This window comes from Dermacentor andersoni, chromosome 2 (genome assembly GCF_023375885.2).
Source record: "Dermacentor andersoni chromosome 2, qqDerAnde1_hic_scaffold, whole genome shotgun sequence".
In the NCBI taxonomy this organism is placed as follows: domain Eukaryota; kingdom Metazoa; phylum Arthropoda; class Arachnida; order Ixodida; family Ixodidae; genus Dermacentor; species Dermacentor andersoni.
The window spans coordinates 56,058,687-56,080,308 of record NC_092815.1 but is presented as its reverse complement, the minus strand read 5'-3'; the positions used below and the strand labels follow the sequence as shown (position 1 = coordinate 56,080,308).

General features: G+C 44.1%; 1 protein-coding gene across 2 annotated transcripts; it reads left to right on the top strand.

Annotated features, from left to right (window-relative positions):
- Positions 1-76: 76 nt before the first annotated feature.
- On the top strand, positions 77-19,376 carry LOC126542268 (uncharacterized). Of its 2 annotated transcripts, none has more exons than XM_055077133.1 (8): positions 77-161; positions 362-425; positions 613-731; positions 2,254-2,643; positions 3,588-3,839; positions 8,125-8,271; positions 17,614-17,715; positions 19,186-19,376. In XM_055077133.1, exons 2-8 carry the CDS (start codon positions 404-406, stop codon positions 19,309-19,311), a joined length of 1,158 nt encoding a protein of 385 aa, XP_054933108.1. In that variant the 5' UTR covers positions 77-161; positions 362-403; the 3' UTR covers positions 19,312-19,376. The 2 variants fall into 2 exon arrangements, with proteins under 2 accessions (XP_054933108.1, XP_050045219.1); XM_050189262.2 differs by having other exon boundaries at positions 77-242.
- The last annotated feature ends 2,246 nt before the right edge of the window (positions 19,377-21,622 follow it).

Here is a 21,622-nt window from a genome sequence, read left to right as displayed (position 1 = left end):
GACTGGCTTGACTTGGATTCGTTTTAGATAATCATAACGAGCGCTTGAATCCAACACGATCCGTACCAATCCACTTACGGAAACGCAATTGCTTCTGTCACAACAAACTCGTGCCTTCCTTGTTCGCCAGCAGGAGCAGAAAAATTTACAATGCTTGAGCGGTAATGAGAAATACTTGGTGCTTTTATCAGAAATAACCGCTATCCCTGTCTTCCTGAGTAACCTTGAGCATTGATAAATAGGTACAGTACTGAACTTGGACATTAGTTTCGTGATGGTACAAGGGGTCCAGAGCGCTTGCAGATTCACCGTTTGTTGATAGACTGTCTCGTGTGATTGCGTTGTTTCGTTTCTTTGACAGCGGAAAAGAACTTGGCAATTTCCCACAGTTCGCACTGGCCTAATGGCCTCGTCACGGAAGGATGGTGAGTGGTGTCACGAAAGTTTCGGCTAGCCGAACGTAGAAGTTAGAGCTGCGTCGGCCGAGATAAAATTCTCCACTCGTAGTTCTGTTGGTATTCGTGCCATCGTTTCACTCAGAGATGGCGAGTGTTCGGTTAGTCTTTCAGGAGACGTGCTTGCTCACTTTTTGCCATCGCCTACATGTTGTAGTGGTCTGCTACCTGGATGGAGTACAAGTGAAGGTTTCAGAAAAGTTCAGGCCACCACGCAGGATAGTGCTTCCAATGGGGCTCACTAGGAACTTCTACCCTCAGACACTGCATGAAAACGTAAGTGCGTTCGTGAACCCGTTTATGAATGGTGCGTAAAGGTTAGAGGTTTGTGTAGCGATTGTAATTAACACTTATTTTAGAATGCTCGCAAAATGTGGTGCATGGGCAGCGTCACCTTTTATAACGCCGCCCCTGTGGCGTAATGGCTCTCATAGGAGCATGTTATACAACTAACATGTGCAATCAGTTACGTTGCACGCACCTGATTCGCATTATTTATTCAAAAAGGGAAACAAAAGCAATGGCATTTTCTTGAATAATGAGAAGAATGCATTCTGAAGCGTGTTTGATTAGCAAAAAAGTCACATTTATTCAAGATAGAACACATGAATGCTATGTGTCTTCTTAAATCGCTGTTTCGGAATGAGACCAAGTATTGCATTCCTAATTTTACCCAGGGGCTGTTGAAACAGCTCAAAGAGAAACAGCCTGTTTAATGAACACTGAAGGAAACTGAACATAGTGAAACAGGAAGGAAAACAAAAGAAGTCCAAAATTTTATCAAACGTAAGTGTGTTATACTCTAGCTGAAGTTAACATAAAAAGGCACTCAAGTGATGTCTGTAACTCTGAACTCCTTTATTGCAACAGTAGTTGGTTCCTCAATGCCCACAACTTTGTATGAAACTTCTGCAATCCTTTACAAATTCCATGAACTGTGAGCAATAACAACAACGTATGCCATGGTGTAAGAGAATGGAAAGCAGACAATCATTGTTTGAGCATGTAGCTATTGTCACAGAAAGAGAGAGAGAGAGAAAAAAGGATGGAAAAGGCAGGGAGGTCAATCAGAAGAGCATCTGGTTTGCTACCCTACACTGGGGGTGGGGGAAAGGGGAATAGAAAGAGGAATTGTCACAGAAAAATGTTGCATATGGTATATGTACTCTGCACTAATTAAACAAGATATGAATCATTGTGCAATGCCACAGTACAGGAAATGGCCGTTGAAGTGCTGTTTCGAGTTCAACTGTTTTAACAATAAAGGTTGGTTGGAGAAGGTAACCAATGGAACTTTAGAATAAAGAAGCGATGCCAGAGAGAGTGGCAAGCATTGACTGAAAAATATGTTTGAGAGTTGCACTTAACTGCTCTCTGCATGTAATGTATGGTGGGCAGCGTTAGTAGTACACTCATTTTATGAAGTTGCATTCAACACAAATATCCCTTCATAATATTCAATATTCGTTATAAGCATATATTCATTGCATGCTAATATGGGATAGAAAATGTGTAGATTTACCTTTTCATGTCAGATAATTTGTTATATCTGTGTTCATTATATCGAGATTTGACTTATTAATTTATGGGTTTCACATCCCCAAACTCATGGGTAGCACTGTGGAGTATATCAGCCCTGCTATAGCATTGAAGAACTGGAAATGCTTCCATAAGTACTGGCTTAAGACTTGTATTTGTCATGTAACATGTTTATGTTACCCTACCATAGTGTTTAGACATGGCATACCATGATTTTTGTATTTTATATTTTTATTAATTTTTTTCTTTCTATTTTCAGTATGACTTTGATCTTGAGCAGAAAACGATTGAGTTTGCCGAACGCTACCGCCAAGAACAGGAGTCCAAGCGGCAAGCTCGAGCAGACCGTGTGGCAGCAGACATTCAGCATTTCACTCAGTTGACGACACAAGACCGACCTAGTGTGGGCGATGTGAGCCCTAGTTCAACAAATTGTGTGCCTGCTGCAGTTGTCACTGCTGCGGCAGTTACATCTGCTAGCATTCTGCAGCCTGCACTCGCTCCAGAGATGTCTGGTACTGCTGCACCTCAGTCCACAACACAGAAGTCATTCAGCTTGGCAGAATTCGAGAATGACAGTTCAAGTCCCTTTGATTATGTTGAGCTTCAGACAATCAATGAGTTGGAAGAGCTCAGTTCAGTCTTTCAGGTGAGATAAGCTACCTTTGGACGCCATTTATACCTTAATTACTTATATCTGCCATAACAGCCTTTTAGCTGCTGCACGTCTCCAGAAACCTTTCTGTATGAGAAATAGTATTAATGCATATCTTACAAGGGCTCATCGTCAGCAGTTCATGACTAGAAGAGTACACAACAACCCAGGAACTGGCTATAGCCATTCAAAGTTGGAAGCGTGAAGGCGCAGTACGTCTTGTGTCATACTTCATTTCTTCACCCCTTGGCTTGTTGTCACGTTGGAAATTATATAACTTTCTTGACTGCCAAATTTAACAGTTCCTTAATCTGACACCATGTTATTATTTGAGATTTATGTGTGATGCAAGAATTTCACTAAAGTAAATTTCACTTGACAATATCATACTATGAGCCCGAACCATCACACAAGAAAGAAAACATCTGGCTACATCTCTGGTGCTTGGCTAAAATTTCCTAATGCCACTGGGCAATAAGGTTCGAAAACAAAGCAGTGAGTTTCCATTACTTGAACTAGGAATGGTGTCCTTGTTTTACTATGTTAAACATGTCAAGCTGCAGCAGGTGGGGGAATGATCAGGCTGTTTATTAGGTAAGTTATGACAGAACAGAAAGAAAGTCTGTTTTGTGGTGAGAACCTGGCTGGAGAAAAAAAATTTAGGGTAGTGATGACGTCAATGGTGTGTCTCATGCAACCAATGTGCTTGGACGAACACAAATGAGAGACGGTTGGCCACGATTTAAATGACATCATCATTGTTAATCACAGGAACACTTTGCAGCGTAGCTTCAGCATGGCAGTACATCTGCCAATAATAAGTGCAATCAGCAGCAGTACATCTGCCTTGTTTGCTAGAAGCAGCATTAAGGCTTAAAGCAATGTTATCTGGCAACTGAAGTATACAGAGTCGTTGCTAACTGAGTAAATCTGTGCAGGGCATGACAGCGCAGTCACCACAAGCTACCGCTGCAGAACCAGAGTATCCTGCTAGTGGACCAACGTGGCCAGACCCACAGGCCACTGAGACGCCGGTTGTGAAGAAAGGCAGCACCAGTGCTCCCTTGCATTTCTCAAGGAGTGCTTCAGATGTCTGCACCTCTGGCTCTGGTGACAAGAGTGTCAGCCAACGTACCATCACCCCACCTCCAGAGCATACACCTCAGAATGAACCAACACAAGAGGAAACAGTGAGTCGCATTCAGCATTCTGCCTGGCACAATAGCAGATGGTCATAGTCATGAGCAAACCAGGTAATTATACCATATTTACTCGAATCTAGGCCAACCCCAGTCCTATGCTTACCCCCTAAAGTCCGAAGCCAACAAAAAAATATATATATTACCTCAAATGTAGGCCGAACAAAAAAAGCGAGGACAGCGTTCACAAAATGCAAACAGCATTTATTGAATCTGAACGTGCAGAGCTCATTCAGTGTCGTCGTCGCTGCTAGACTCATCGATGTGTTCCTTGTCACCGTCGCCTTCAAACAGTGCACTTCGGTACCATCAAGCGCATTAGATATGCTGCACTTTTTAAAGGCGCGCACGATCAAAGTACCTGGGATGTCATCCCACGCTGCAGCCACCCAGCCCGCCAGCTGCGATATCGATGCACGTTTGATGCGGCCCGTTGCCATTAGCATGTGGTCTTCGTCAGTCAACCAGCCCGTGTAATATTTCTGCAGACAATCCTTGAAAGGTTTGTTGATGAAGACATCAAGTGGCTGCAACTGGCCTGTCATGCCGCCCGGTATGACAGCGAGGTCTGTGTTCGCTTGGCCGAGCGCAGCCTTCACGTTGTCGATCAAGTGCCCGCGTTAAGAGTCGACGACAAGGAGCGAGTTCCTTGTCAAAAGGGCTCCTGGACGCCTCGCCACACAATCTTAACCCACTCTTCCACCATCGCACCCGTCATCCATTCGTTCTCATTTGCCCGCACAATGACATTTCTTGGAAAAATTTCTCGAGCAGGCAGTGTCTTCCTTTTAAATATCATATAAGGAGGGAGTATGTCCATCAGCTGTGCAGCACAGCATCACAGTTGAGCGCTGCTTCTCGTAGCTTGCAGAGCACACCTTCACCTCCTTGGCACCCTTTTCATTCACGGTGTACGCCACTGGCATATCAAAATACACAGCCGTCTGGTCGGCGTCGCCGATTTGCCCAAGGTTGTAGCCTGCCGCTTCTCTCTTTTGCAGCACGTAGCACTGAAAAGCTATCAGCTTTTCTTCGAAATCGCTTGGCAGCTTCTGGGTGATTGAAGTGCAACGTCAGGGGCTGAAGCCGAAGCGCTTCATGAATTTCTGAAGCCAGCCCCCGGCTGGCTTTGAAATCCTTTGGCGTTAGGCCTCGCTCCCTCAAAAGTTCCCTAGCTTTCACTTGGAGCACTTCTGTTGTCACTGGAAGGGCAGCTGCTCTCTGCGTCCGAACAAAGTCGGCCAAAACTGTCTCCACTTCGTGGTGGCGGCCTTTCTTTGGTCCGCTAAATGCCATCCTCGTTGCGGCGCACGCAAAAAGAGGATAAAATTTTTTTTTTTTTCGCAGAAAATTTACTCCGCATTATGATTGCATCCCTGAATTTGTGTCGATTTTTTTTACAAAATATGCGATCATTATGCGAGTAAGTATGGTAATCTCCCCTTTGCACTCTTTGGCTTCATTGTCTGTTGGCTTCGTGTGGTTGTGTCTAACGAAAAAAATTTAACCCTTCGGTTCCCCTTCTGATCTTTTGAACATTGCGGTGTCACATATAGGTTAACTGCCGAGTGTTTGTCCTCTGGGGCCAGCATTAAGACATGAATCAAGTGGCGTATTGTGTTCTTGGAATAGGTAACTCACTGCTGGTTTGTTTTGCTCATTTCTTGCTTGTCACCACCCATTTCATTACAATATGCACTTGCTCAAGCCTTAGATCCCCATATTGCCATGTTCGCAACTGCAAGAAAGCTGAACATGCATGTAGTGCTAAGGTGCTACTGTGTCACTATATTTACTACAGGTGTGCGACTATTGTATTTTTCGACACAGAATAGAACAGAAGTCAAATAGTGCTATAAGAGAATCAAATATCAATAATTTCCAAATATTCGACAGCTATTTTCATCATTAATAGAAAACAATCTTCTCACCTTAGTATATTCATAACGGTGGCAAATTTTGTCATCACATTTCACATTATGAAGCGTTGTTTATAAAAAGCACAAACATAGCATTAGGAGCAAATGAGCAGTTTTTTTTTTTGCATAGTCAAGACTCATTGGTGAATAAGCATCAAAGCTATTTAGCATAAAGATGTCTGGCTCCCTGAGCAACATAGCATCCTCCAAACGAAGCTTTTTGTGTTTTATGTCTACTTTGCTGCAGGGATAAAGTCTATTGCACTTATGCCCCAATTTTATGTTTTATCACGCACAGTTGGCGATTTGTAGTAGTATTCAAAAACTGTTAGCGAAATGTTCATATTTGTGAAGATTGAATCGAATAAGACATTACTCGATTCACTATTTGAATATTTCGGATATATTCACACACCTCTAGTACTATATACTGTGTCGCTGTATACTGCGCCTGTGTATTTACAGCAGATGACACCAACTATCGGGCATGTGACACTCCAGGGACTATCTGTCGCGCACGCTCTGCGACTTCCCTGAACACCTGACACTTGATCCCACATTGTATTGTTTAGATGACAGGCTTCTTTCTGAGTGGATGATTCTAGGGGAGTGGAACAGCACTGAAAGTACACTGCAAGCAACAAAAACACTCTAGACATGTTTAACTGAGAGCGCCCTCACCTCCAGCCTCTAGCACTTCATGACAAGTGCCTTTGACGTGTTGTGCACATGACTTGTGTCACATTACATGTCTACATAGATATTTCACTGAACACTATCATCGTCATCTACTGTCTCTCTTTCCTTTTTCTTCTTCTTCTCTTTTATGATGAGTAGCAGGCCAGAGGCAAATCTCTTCCTGTTGACCTCTTTGCTTTCCACACTTTACATATACATTTTCTCTCTCTTTCTCTCCTGCAAACCTGCGCCTGCTTACCTCTTGAATAAACAAAGCCATGTGAAATATTATTAAAGAAAGTTCACATACAAGTGCTATCTTTATCCCAAGTTCGATCCCTACAAAGTGAATAAAAAGATGCACCATTTTTTTTTTACAGTGGAAGCTCTATATGACTAACCTTCCATAGTTTTTTCAGCGTCCTGCAAAGGAAATGGACTTGGCGATTTCTAACAAACCCATACACAATGGCTTTCATTGTTTGCTTTCTGTGTGATCACGTACGGGTGCAGTGCGGCGGCGCACATGTCAAAATGCAGAACAGATTAGAACGCTCGCCGTGAAAAATAGTGTGACGTGAAGGTTATCGCAGTATATAAGCAGGAGAGGTTCGTTGTCAATGGGGCGGACATGTACAGTTCGTACACCTAAAGAACAACATGCATACGACAGCGTTAACGGTGACGGCGTGAAACAACCACCGACGAAGAACGTTACCGCAATGCTGAATGAAAACGACAATCGCGAGCCCCGGATCCTCCGAACGAGCAATAACAATCATTTCACTCTGTGAAGATGGAATGGCAGCAAAAGCACTTTGCTTTTCGTTTGAGAGCTTTGACTGTTGTTAGCTTTCGCTGCCATTCCTTATGCACAGAGTGGAATGGTTGCCTTTTTTCTTTTTTTGCACAAGGCACAAATGTGGAACAGATTGGGCATGCAAAAGCCAACAGCCTGTCCAAACTTTGTGTGCCCTGCTGCAGTGCTCCCAGGCCATTAGCTTATTGCATTCCCGTTAGTGCATGTGTACATTTGTACAGCAAGCTGCCACATGAGAGCCCACACCACTCTTGAGTGCAGGTGCACACCACGATATAGTGCACTAATAATTTGGTGCACTTTCTCTGCAGAGCACTGATTGCCAAGTGTCTGTGGCATCTGTCATATTAGGATTGTGCCACATAGCCCCCCCCCCCCCCCCCCCCATTTGTATTTTGCATGTGCTCATATACAGAACTCCCTGTCCCATTCACACTGCGTGCTTCGATCCTTGCACTTGTGCAGTATGCTGCTTTTGTGCCTGTGTACAGCCTCTCCTTCCATCCCACTTCTGGCTGCGCACATAAGTTCTAGCTATGTGCATAAATAGTTGCTATAGGTAAGTGCATAGACAAACAAAAAAGATGAATGGATGAAAGAGTAGTGAAGATGAAGATGAAAGAATAGTGACGGTTGAAGGAAAATGGTGGAAATAAAGGATGTGTGCTTTTATGCAGTTTTATGTAATTGACACTATTAGAGAGATTGTACTGCTCCTGAGTGGAACTGACTACAGCATTTGTGTGGTTTGTCTTGTACAATGAAGGGAATTCCAACAAGTGCCCACTGCACTCATTTTCTTTTTTATTATTGTGATCATTGTAGTTGCTGCCTTTTGAAATGCCTGCCTTTCACGTAGGCCCAGCCACAGCATGATCAAGCAGCAGCCAAAGAGACTCCAGCAGAGGCTCTCTCTCCTCTTTTACGCTCCCTAATGGATATGGGCTTCGACAAGCATAGGGCTCAGCGAGCCCTGCAGTCCCAAGGGAACACAGACGACAAAAAGGTATTCCTTTAGTGATCTCCCTTTCTGAAGCTCTGATACTGGTGCATGAGTGTAGGCTGTTAGATTTATATTCTGGAACCATCTTGTTAACCTCTTATCACCTGATCTTTTTTTTGTGTGTGTGTGTGTGTGTGTGAAGGAAAACATTTGAATTGCGTTTAACTCTTTCCTTACGGAGCCCAAAGGAATTGATCAATTTTATCAATGGTTTTTTGACACATTAAACATTGCCGTTGGAATTATTCCACGAGCAAGGATGCGCACCGTATAAAGTGACGGCTGAACTATTTGTCGGATTTGACAGTTACCCCGCAGGGGCGTCTGCGTCAGCAGGCGTTTGGTGTGTTGCGACACCACGTACCCGAGCACACGAGGGTTGGACCCTCCCGCGTGTAGCCGTGCGCGGCTTAGCCGTGTCTGGGGAAAGGGGGATCCTGGAGGTTGAGCCGATGCTGGGTGTTTGGACCTTTAAGGCCCCCCGGCGGAGGCAACACACCTCTTTGGCCTCTGCTTCACATAGACAGCACCCCCGGACTGACCCACCCGGGGGAAATCGGCAGTCGCCTTTTCCTGTCCTCCTCTCCATTCTTCGTCTTTCTCTCCCACTTTTCCATCTTTCCTGTCTTCTTTTCACTTCTTGTTCCTTCCTTTCCTGGTGGCTAGGGTTAACCTTTGTGTGGCTAACTACCCCGAGTTACGCCATATTGGGTTATAGCCGCAGTATACGGCTGGCGTGGGCAGGGCTTGCTTGCAAGCTCCTGTCCCGTCCCCTTGTTGGGCTCCGTGGTGGGCGGCTGGTACCGCGACCGAAAAATACAATTTTTATGGCCAACTCTTTTGCTTCAAGCGATCGCCCTCCTAACAAGAGAGGGCGCACCGATGTCACTGCCCAGTTCTTCACGAAAACCAAAAGCAACTTTCCCAAATTCCACGTGGTTCATAGCGAGCATTCGGAAATTTCTGCACGATATGTCTCTCCCTTCAATGTTACAAGGACCCTAACCGACACCATTGGACAAGGATATAAAATAAAGAAACTAGCAAATGGGGACCTTCTTTTGGAATTGTTGTACCAACATCAGTACGAGAAACTTTCAGGAGTAACAGCCTTTGGTGACATTCCCGTAGCAATCAGCCCTCACCGATCACTGAATACCGTTCGTGGCGTCATTTCTGACGATGACCTTAAGTATATGACCGAACAAGAACTCCTTAACGGACTAAAAGAACAAAATGTCACAGATGTGTACAGAATAAAGATCAGACGGGAAAACAAGGAAATCGAAACAAAGCACTTCGTCCTAACGTTCGCATTGAGCACACTGCCTGAATCTGTGGAGGTAGGCTACACCAATCTGAAACTCCGACCGTACATACCCAACCCGCGACGCTGTTTCAAATGCCAAAGGTACGGCCACGGCTCACAGAGCTGCCGGGGCCAAACGACATGCGCTAAGTGTGCTTCCCATGATCACCCTTCAGACAACTGTGAAGTTGAATTACACCATTGTATAAACTGCCAGGGCAATCATCCTGCCTACTCGCGTGCCTGCCCAACATGGAAACAAGAAAAAGAGATCATCACACTCAAAGTAAAAGAAAATATCACTTTCAGGGAAGCGCGAAAGCGACTTTCATTGGTGCAAAAAAAAAGCTATTCCGTTGTGCTGCAACCGGGCGCGGCAACACAGCGGCCTTCCCAGCCTGCCCAGGTCACACAGAGTGAGGCTCGGGCAGAGACTCCAGCGCCCACAGTGGACGCAACTAGCGTTGCACCACTACCTCAAAAACAAGCCGTGCGGACCCCCAGGTCAGCAGGCTCTAGGGTCCTTCCCCACACGGCGAGGCCCAACTTGAACGAAACCGTGCGTCCGGCACGGGCGTCCAGCGTATCTGAGGATACAATGGACACAAGTCAAGGAAACCCTGTACCGTCGACGTCGGGTGAACGGCGGGGCTCCTTGGATCGCCACCATAAAGATAGGCTCCCAATCAAGTGGCCTGAAAACAAAACTTAGATCCTCTTTCACCCCACACATATAATACAAAATGGCTTTCGTACACTGGAATTGCAGGGGACTTTTACATAACATAAATGACATAAAAGACATACAGACCACCCTCTCACCCGTGGCTCTATGTCTCCAAGAAACAAACTTAGGTTCCAAACATAAAAACATACTCAAAAAGTATAAAGTCTTCCGCCGCGACCGAGAGCACGCAAACAGGCTCTCAGGTGGCGTTGCTATTATAGTTAAAGAGGGGATCGCAGCTAAAGAACACCATCTTAACACTAAATTAGAAGCTGTGGCAGCCATCCTGCACACATTTAAAACAATTACATTATGCTGTCTATACCTGGAGCCACATCTAGGATTAACTATAGATGAACTGGAGCACCTTATAGAACAGTTACCCGAGCCATATTTGATAGTCGGAGATTTTAACTCGCACTCTAGCTTTTGGGGTAGTGACAAAACCGATAAAAGAGGCCAAATTATTGAGGATCTTATACTGAGTAATAACCTATGTTTACTAAACACTGGAAAACCAACCTATTGTTCAACTAGCTCAGGAAAAATGAGCTGAATCGATCTCTCCTTTTGTTCACCCTCTATTTTCACTGAATTAGAATGGGACGTACTAGACAACCCATATGGAAGTGATCACCTACCTGTACTAATCAGCTTAAAATCCTCACCGGAAGTAATCCCGACAAAACCACAAGGGTGGAAGCTCCATTTAGCCGACTGGGCCCTTTTTGAAGAGAAAGCCAGCCTAGAAAAAATTGTGTCAGATAATCTCACCATAGACGAACTAAATGAAGCTTTTACAAACTGTATTATTGATGCTGCAACCATAGCTATACCTCAGTCGTCTGGAATAGTAAAACAATATCAGAAAATTTGGTATACACAAGAATGTAGAGAAGCGAAAAAAGAACAAAACAAAGCTTGGGGAATATTTCGCAGATACCCAACGGCAGAAAACTTTATAACCTTTAAAAAAGCGAGAGCAAATGCTCGATATATCCGCCGCAGTGCTGAAAAAAATTCATGGGAAAGTTACGTGTCCTCTATAAACAGCTCAACCACATCAAAACAAATGTGGGAGAAGGTACGAAAGCTAAATAACAGCTATTCCCCATTTACAGTTCCACTTCTCACAGCCCCCGGTATACAGACAAGCATAGAAGAACAGGCAGATATACTGGGTGAATATTTCTCAGCAGCTTCCAGTTCATCACACTATACAGAATCATTAATAAAAATCAAAAAGACAGCTGAGAAACAAAGACTACCGATAAATAGCAGCAGAAATGAACCATACAATACTTTAATTAAAATTCAAGAAATCCATAGGGTACTGTCCGCTGGTAAAAAAACTGCACCTGGCCCCGATAGAATACATTACCAAATGCTAGGCCACCTCTCTGAACATGCCGTAAAAGCCCTTTTAAATTTTTTTAACAAAATTTGGATATCGGGGAAGATACCTGAAGCATGGAAGAAAGCTATAATTGTTCCATTTTTGAAACCTGGAAAACCACCAACCTCCCCCAGTAGCTATAGGCCTATAGCCCTTACCAGCTGCCTTGGGAAGTCCTTCGAAAATGTCCTGAATATTAGATTAACCTTCGTGCTAGAAATCCGTGAGCTGCTCGATATCCATCAATGTGGTTTTAAAAAGGGATCATCCACTAATGACCATCTAGTTCGTCTTGAAAACACAGTACGAGAAGCATTTATACACAAACAACACTGCTTTGCTGTTTTTTTCGATTTAGAGAAGGCATATGACACAACCTGGAGGTTCGGGATTCTTAAAGATCTGGCCGATCTTGGCATCCACGGCAGGATGTTGAACTGCATAAAAGATTTTTTTGTCTAACCGTTCGTTCCATGTGCGCCTAGGCTCAACCCTGTCGAAAAATTTCGTTCAGGAAAATGGAATACCTCAGGGGTGTATTTTAAGCACAACACTTTTTTTATCAAAATGAATTCCATTAGTAAAATAATCCCCAAGTCCATTATGTATTCAGTATACGTCGATGATCTTCAGATAGCCTGCACATCATCAAACATATCAACATGCGAAAGACAGGTACAGCTTACAATAAATAAACTAGCAACATGGGCAGGCAAAAATGGTTTCCGCTTTTCTCCACAGAAAACCGTGGTCATTCTCTTTTCACTCAAACGAGGAGTACAGACAGACCCCACCCTACACCTGAACGAAGCCACATTACCTGTCCAAAACGAGCACAAATTTCTAGGCATAATTTTTGACAAAAAACTCACCTTCCTTCCGCACATCAACGCGCTGAAAAAGAAAGCATCTCAATGGGGTTCAACACTGGGGTTCTGATAGGGTATGCCTGCTACACATCTACCGTTCTGTTATACGCTCCTGCTTAGACTATGGGTCCATAGTGTATGGCTCAGCAAGGAAGTCATATTTGAACCGCCTTGACCCAGTACATAATTTAGGTTTACGTCTTTCAACTGGTGCATACAGGACGTCTCCTATACGCAGTCTATATGTAGAAACAAATGAACCACCCCTTTCCGACAGAAGAACCATGCTTACATGCTCATACATCCTAAAAATTGGTTCACTGCCGAAACACATCTGCTACCCAATAGTTACAAGGTGCCCATCACGAATACTATTTACAAACAAACCCCAAGCAATAAGACCACTTCTTCTTCGCTTCGAGGAAAGATGCCAAGAACTAGATATAAGGGACACACTGCCTCAGATAGCCCGAAAACCCGATCCACTCCCACCTTGGTATTGCCAGCCTTCAGTGTGTGACTTCACATTAACACATCTTCAAAAAAAACAAACACCACATGAACACATAATACAAGAATTTTTAGCACTAAACGAAAAATACGTGGAATACACAGCGTTTTATACTGATGGCTCCAAATCGGCAGGATACGTTGGCAGTGCCGCGATACGAAACATTTGGGAAAAAACGGTACGCCTACCTCAGTGTGCATCCATTTTTACTGTAGAGTGCTACGCAATTTCTCTAGCTGTAGAAAAAATATTAAATGAGAACATTGAAAACAGCATAATTTACACAGATTCACTAAGCGTACTAACAGCACTTCACCCTAGAAATGCAATTACACCATTAATCGGCGACATCCTACATAACATAAGAAAAACCATTAGAAAAAGACACAGCATAAAATTTTGCTGGGTGCCCAGTCACGTCGGAATCAGTGGCAACGAAAAAGCAGATGAATGCGCAGCGAAAGCTCGACATAAAAAAATCACCCAAACAAGAATCCCTTACAAGGACTGTATAAAATTAGTGAACCATAAACTGAGGAATAAATGGCAGACTACATGGAATAATGAAGAAACCAATAAACTACACCTAGTAAAACCTGTAATAAAAGAATGGAAGACATGCTCACACCAAGAACGCTTCATCGAAGTAATTTTATGTTGTCTTCGCATAGGACACACGCACCTTACACACAACTTCCTCCTGACAAAACAAGACAAGCCTTGCTGTGAAAAATGCGGAAATGAACTTACTGTAAACCACATCTTATTAACATGCGTAAAACTCGAAACACTAAGGAAAAAATACTTTACTTCGTTTTATAATCAGCACATTCCCTTTCACCCAGCATTGATTTTAGGCGAAGACGCACTTGTAGATACCACACATGTTATTAGCTTCTTAAGAGAAGCAGGTATCATTGAAAAACTATAAATGAGCTTATTCCCAACTTCATCTTGATATACACCTCACCCACCTTCTCATATATGAGAAGAAGACTGAGGTCTTTAGTTTGTTGGGATCCTCGAAATCCTTGCCCAGACAAGGATCGTCGCTGAGGTGACCCAACTTTTTAAAAAGAAATTTGACCTTGCATTTGGCGCATGATAGCCTCAGTTGCTTATGCGCCATTAAGCCCAACACAACACACATTTGACAGTTATCTGCATGTTGACAAGTACTGAAAAATAAAAGAGTGACTGGAAGTATCGTCAAAGCTAGCCTCCATTGCTCCTAGCAGTTCCACAATCAGGCAAAGCAAAATTTGTGCTTTGGTCGACTCTGTAATGTCTTTAAACGACAGCAGGAGTGAAAATACAAAAGTTCTTGTTGGGTAGTTTAACTTTCTGATCCATAGTCTGCACTGTTTTGATGATGTTTCAAACATTTTACATACTGAAGAGTGCATGCCGTTTTGATAATTTGTTTGATTAATGTCAAGTGCAACTTTATTTTTCTCCTCCCGTGGGTTGCTTTTATCCATCACCATTTCGACATCTTGTGTGCACCTTATTACGAGTAGTGATTCCCGCCATGCAGATTTTTCACTCGCACAAGAGCATGCAGTAGATTTCAGATCGGCTTTAAGACAAACTGGGCTGACAGTCTAATCTCATAGTTTTTGAACACTGCCTGTGCAAATGCCCTTACTCATGACCGTACAATACTGTGCATTACTGTGCAGTACTGTACAAGTAGTATACAAAGCGCATAAAGGCTCCAGCAACAGTTCAAGGTGCATGACTGGACCACCTTACTTGCACAAAAGAGCCAATCTAAAGCAACAATCAAGTATGAGGAGGCTCGTGCATGCACCTCAACCAGACAGTCGTTGTTTCGAGAGTGTAGAGAATGCTGTCAAAACGGAAGCATGTGCTTGCTGCAATGAGTAAAAACGATTCCTGCACCACAGGCACTTGCTCGTTTTCACATTTGCGAAGTCACGGCTTTCCGATAGCCAGTATTCATGCCACCAACTCTGCGTAATATTTTTTTTGTTTGGTCCAACTTTAAAAAGTTGGAAACCAGGAGCGAGGCACATATTTTGTATATTCCATATGTTTGGTACTCTCAGTACTGACAATAAAAATAGCAAATTGTTACTTTCATTCGTGTTTCTTCAGGTGCTTCCTTGAAGTTTCACATAAGAATCTTCAAAAACTCCCTGAGCAATTATTTCTGCATTACTTCCATTTGAAAGACCAATGATCAGGACACAATTTTATGTATCATGGTATACGTTGCAACTAGTACGTCTTGAAATTAAAGATTGATATATAGAAGCACCTAATGTAAGCACATTTCCAGCGATGAAGAAAAAGTTAATGGTACTTGTATATGAGGCCACAAAACATTCAAAATTAGTTTCACGCCACTTGCGACATCAGTGCAAAATATATGGGCTTCTTACAATAAACTCTGTGCATTCCCTTCATACAAAAAACTGTAAAAGGCCTCTAACCTCATTAAACCGTAGTTGGCCGGAGCTCTGAAAAAGTATGTACTAAACGGTAGTACTGCTTAACCGAAATAGCATGAGATCGCCCACTTACCTGTCAAAAACTGAACTTGGAGACAGTGAGATGAAAGGGAAAAAAATGTGCAGTATTTACTTACTTTGCGCGACAAACGTGTTTTCATTTGATGCTGCGGCGGCCTAGCAGCGATGACAGCAGCCTCAAACTAGCTGAAGCTGTGAACCAGCTTTTTAGCCAGCCCTCTCTTCTCTGCAAACACTCGCATGGCAGATTCCTCGTTGGCGTTGCATATTCTCCGTGCACAGGCGCAGTAGTGCTGCAGAAGCCGCGGGGCAACTTTTCATTGCAGGGTGCTGTTCTCGTCACGACGATTGCATTCATGAGGCTCACGTAAAGCGCAGCTTCTGCCACTGTCGGGCCTGAATCGCCCGTGCTGTCGCTCTCCGTGTCATCCTTATCACTGTCGTTAGGCGACACTTCGGCAACAGCAGAGGCAACGATGCCGAAAAGTTGAATCTCGTAGCCGACATCTCTTCATGGTCACAGCAGCGCTGCCGAGCAACTTCTTTGCATTCCAAATGCCACACACCGTAGTCAACAGTAGACCCATGTCGCATCCCAGCGCTGGCTTTTCGTGTCACGTTCGATAGCACGAATGATGTCTAATCTTTCTTCTGTGCTGAGCACCCGGCGTCTTTTTTTATCTGAGTTTTGGCGTGATGCGAGTTCTCGCTTGCACGATGCCACAACGCTCTCTGGCACGGCACCGAAATTATCTTGATGTTGATGACGCCTCGCGCAAATGCACAGTGCGCTTGGAGGCCGTTGTGCTGATCTCTGAGGCTTGTTGTTCTGCCGGGCCGCCCGATGAAGACGACGCGCCGCCGCGTTTGCGCGACAAGAAGTTGAAACACTACGTGTTAACCGATACGTACACAATAAGCTGGCATGGTTTACGCGGATACAAAACACCTTATGTTCAATGGCCGCTGAGTCGGGGATTTGACTTTACTACTTTTAAAACTAAACTACTGTTTAAGCGGGTAAGGTTTAACAAGGTTTTGCTATATTATGACTGCAGTTATGACCATTGATGAATGTAACTGTGCGAGTCACTTGAAGTATTCAGCCTCATTGAACAATGTACATCCAAAGGGTTTATTTCAATGTTAGGTGTGCTGAAAGAACATGTGATTATTGTATAATGACGCATAACAGACTACAGCTTCCTCTCTCTTAAAAGCCTTGTTCCTATATGGAGCTCAGAAGGAGTGCGTTGTGAAATTGTGACAACCAGCTTGAACTGGCTAAAGCATTGCTCTGTTCCTGAGAATGCCAACATTCTGCTTTAACGCCGAAACACTGCTGTAAAAACTGGTGCAGTGAACCTTCTGCACAATAAAATAATTCTTTTACTTCTTGCTTCTGACATGCTGCACAATATGCTTCTTCATAGGCACTGCATTGTCGCACTGCAGTTCTCATGGCTTATAGCAGTGCACACTGGAATGTAATATACTTGATTGTCTACTTTCAAACAGTTTACAAACAGCTATCACCTTCCTTTCTCTTCGTGAGATTTTTTTCACAAAATTGATGAAGCTGTCCTTGCTGCTAAATTTGTGCTTGGTCAGTTCTTCTAGGCAAGAGCTTTTCAGTGAGCCATATGTTTCAACACATATTATGATAGTAAGTCCAGTAAGTAAACATAACATGTGTTTAATTAGTGCAGAACCTAATGGAGAAACATTCAGAAACAAAGACTAACTTTATTTCACAGGTAGCCCAGGTCGTTAAAGGAGCAACACCATCTTTAGGTGCACACAAAAATGACAACTGTTTACGACACACAAGCGCAGGACAGGCTATTCAACAAACTTCAGCAAGTGGCCCACTGGTGCCACTCCACCCCATTTACTCTACATTAATAAATGTGCTCACGGTCACCCTAGATTACAACTGTTGTGATTAATATCTGGGTTATGTGTAAATGCACGACATGCTCAACATGCAGTAATAACAAATTACTTTAAGGTAAATTAAAATGCTTCTTTTTAGGTTGTCGAGCACTTGTGTCAAGTGCAGTCACTTGTTGATGCTGGATTCAGTGACGTGGATGCTGAGGAAGCCTTGCAAGTCTGCACAGGAAACTACGAACAGGTTGGTGATATGCAGAGAACATCACTAGTTGATGGGATCGCCAGTAGTTAGTGCTGTAGCATCATCATCATCATCCCACTCCATAATCACTACCACTACAGCGATGAATCTCGAGTAACCACAAACATCAAAACATACCTTCGGTCTTGGCCGGGCTGAATGTCACAGCCGCCACTCCGCTCATCGCTTTGCCTTCAGCTTCCCGAATAAATGTAGGGACAATGGCATACCACATCAGACGCAGTCGTGTGGTCCTACAGTCCATTCTTGTTAGAAAAAGAGTGTGTCTGCTGTTGCATGCGAGTTAAACTTTAAATGCTCTGAGTACATAACTAGCACGGCATAGAAAAATGACATTTTATCCAAAATCCATTTTCGTCTCCCCATAAAGTTACTTAAAGTCATTAAAGGTACACTAACACTAAATCAGTTGCACCTGATAAGGTGTTCTTTCAAAACGCTATTTAAGTTACTCTCCCAGTAACAGGTTCATTACCAGAACAACAGATGAAGGCCAAATTTCCAGTTTTCTAATTTTATGCTGAAAGCCCAGCACCGATATGTCAGTATGAGCGCACATGTATCAAAATGCTTTTTCATCCTTGGGGGATTGTGGCTAAATAAATGTCGTTAAACCTTGCTTGTTTAGCCTTTGGCTCCTATGGAATACAATGCAGGTCGTCTTTACCAATAAAATGTTACCTATGCTCGAGCGCACGCTCCTAATCCATGGCACTGCTGTAACACTGCTGTAAAACTGGTGCACGAAACTGATCCCACGAGTTGGTGCAGGAACATCAAAGTGGTGACACCCCCCCATTTTTCGTTCTTGTCTTTACTGGCTTACTAAGCCTCTTCTCATGGTAAGAGTGCCTTTTCTGGTATTGTAGAAGCATAATGTACTAATACAGTAGAACTGAAATGGCTTTCTCACTAGCATTGCATTAAAGCTTGTGGTAGTGCAGAAAAGAAGCAGTACACTTACCTTTTGTTAGTCTAGAATGATGTTGACGATTTCGTCGACTTGAAATTACATCACAGGGTGGATTGTTCACTAACTAAGAATACAGGAATTACTAACTATGCTTGTGGATTGATGCTATTTTTGTATAGGAGACAAAAAGGCAGAAGGCAACATGAACACTAGCCTTTAATCATCTGCCTCTCTTTCGAACACAGGCGATGTATATAATGTTACATATAGATGGGTTTGAGAGGTGTGTATAACTTTAGTATTGTTTCTCGGCGTCTTGGAGTTGTTTTCTACATACATAACAAGATTCAATGACATAGCCTACGCTTGAGTGTCAGTTTTTAGCAACCCATGTAGGAGGTAGTCTGCTGTCGTAATCTAGGTGCACACACATTATTACAGTGTGCATTGTGCGCAGTGATTTTCGTTCTGAGCGTCTTAGCTGTAATCTGTCATATGAATGGTAACAAACATCACAAATTCATATTTATCTACAGGCACTGGAGTTCTTACAACTCGAACAACAGTTCCTGGCTCTTGGATTCAAGAAAGACTCCATTGTTAAGGCCCTTCTTGAAGCCCAAAATGACCGGGACAAAGCACTGGACTTGCTCTTAGGATGATTTTTGTTATCTCTTTATTATTCATATTGCCAAATTTATTTTATTAATAAAATAATTATGCTGCACTTTCTGTGTGTTTGCCATCAAAGGAAATGGTTGCACTCAGAAAAGTCGATAAAGTGGCTTCTCATTGTGTAGTTAGCATTCACCAACCTTCAGCAACATTTCTGACAAATAAGAAACAAATTGAAATAATTTTGAGATTCTTAAGCAAACTGTGTGTATTATGTTTTCATCATAGCACCAAACTTGTACTTACAAAATCAGATGTCAACAACCTGTATAAACAGGTTGCGTTACAAGTGTCTGAACGTATTCTTATTAAAAATTTCCAATTATTATATTTGATATTCGAGGGTGTAGATTGTTCATATTACTTCAGAGAAGCTCGCAGTTCTGCTTGCTTTAAACTGCAAATATCCGTGCACATCAGCCTTTTTATGCTATTGGTGGCAACATTTGTTTTGCAAAGCATTTGTACTTTGTTCGGTGGCTGTGACCTGCTGCACAATGCAGTGTTGAATGGCAAACTGGTGAACTGTGTGCTGTATACACAAAAATAGCTGCCTTTGTATATCTGTATATCATTATTTTTAACTGTGCTAAAGTAACTATGCATGCTAAAGTAACGAAGTGCTTCATTCTTGCTGAAAATTTACATATCGTTAAATTTTTGTGTCACTGCCTTACATTCACCTCTCTCCATTTAGCTGTTCGCATTTCGTGTAAAGCTAACAAAACATAACTTCTTAAATGCACACGTTTCAGATCTGTATTACGACAAAAAATGCTGATGCACCTGCACAAAGCAAACCAGGATGGATACTTAAGATTGGTAATAACACCCTCTCATTGGAGTGAACTATAATGTTAGTCCCTACCATAGCACGGAAGTGCGATTTGTTCCTCATCTTCAGGCACCTATAGCTAGGCACACAAACGCACCATCAGCTAGCTGCTGTCCTTTCCCTTTTTGTTGGCCTTCTTGTTAAGAATTTCGTCTACCAGTGCCTTGACCTGATCTAACGTTAGCTGATCTGTTGCATTAGACACATGCTGACGGACACCGTCTTCATGCTGTGGGGCTGCGGGGTTGCTGTGAAGGTGGAGCATCGTCGAGGCTCTCTGCGGAGTAGCCTCGGTATTTTTGCTGCGCGGCCGACCTGCCTTCGTGTGGGTCTTCATAGACTGGTACACTTCTGCGGCATTTTGCTCTCCATAGAAGTTTTCGTCCACTTCGCTGGCTTGGCTGTCCCTGGAATCGGAACGCCGGGCGGCGCTACTTTCCTTCGCTCTGTACGTCCTGGCGTCCCTGACGGAAGTCTTGCTGCCGTGGTCCTTGGCAGGTTTCTTGTCTGGGCTGAGACTGAACAATAGAGGCCGCGCTTTCGACACATGGCTGATATTCGTATTTTCGCCGCTCGAGTACGAGGAAGCCGAGTAGCTATCCGGCGGGTACTGCCTGATGCCGCCGCCTCCGGAGGCGTTCCTGTTCTTGCGGCCGGACTCTTGGTTGATGCGCAGGTCGAGCCGCAGGTTGGACAGCGCCTTCCCACAGTTGTGATCGTCGACGTTCTCGTCGTCACTGCACGGTTCCTGCCTCTGCTGAGCATTGGCCTTGTACGCGCCCCTCCTCTTGTTGCTGCTTTCCCGCGTGTGGTGCTGCTGGTCCCTGGAGTATATCAACTCCCGGTAGTCCCCGGGCGGGGCGTTGTACGGAGGCATATCACGAGCGCTGTACGAAGGCGTGTTGCGAGCGCTGTACTGCGGCGATTCGCGAGCAGTGTACGACACGTCGCGAGCACCGCGCTTCAAGTCGCGCGCGATGCGCGGCTCTGCGGCCACCTGGCCGGCCCGCTGCTTGAACATGACGTCGGCCAGAGGTTTCCCTCGGTTCTCGACCACGCAGAAGTTGTCGTCCTTTTGAGCCACCGAATGATACGCGATCTGTCCGTTGAAGGATTTCAGGAGGCACAGGACGCACAACGCCAGTGTCATGGCTCCCGCAAAAAGACCCGTGATGAACAGGAACAGGATGAGTGCCACCGACGGCCGGTGCCTGGCCGGTGGATGCTCCATGGTCTCGACGATGATCTGGTCGAAGTCGGGCGAATCGTGGCGCCGCCGCTTCGCCGCTCCGCTGGCATCGTCGTCGTGCCACGGCTGCGGGTCTGCAGCGCTCGCCCATTCTCCGCGGAAGGCGGCCGAGGCTACCGAGCCATCCTTGATGATCGCCGCCGCCGATGTCATCGCCACTACAGCCGTCATCACGGCGACCAGCAGAATGGTGGTCCTCATGCCGCCCCCGCGT

What these genes read in the sequence shown, in the direction of transcription:
- LOC126542268 (XM_055077133.1), top strand. Translation starts at nt 404, where the DNA reads ATGGCCTCGTCACGGAAGGATG. An exon ending in AACCAACACAAGAGGAAACA is followed by an intron (nt 3,840 to 8,124) that starts GTGAGTCGCATT and finishes CCTTTCACGTAG; the next exon opens with GCCCAGCCACAGCATGATCA. An exon ending in GCACAGGAAACTACGAACAG is followed by an intron (nt 17,716 to 19,185) that starts GTTGGTGATATG and finishes ATTTATCTACAG; the next exon opens with GCACTGGAGTTCTTACAACT.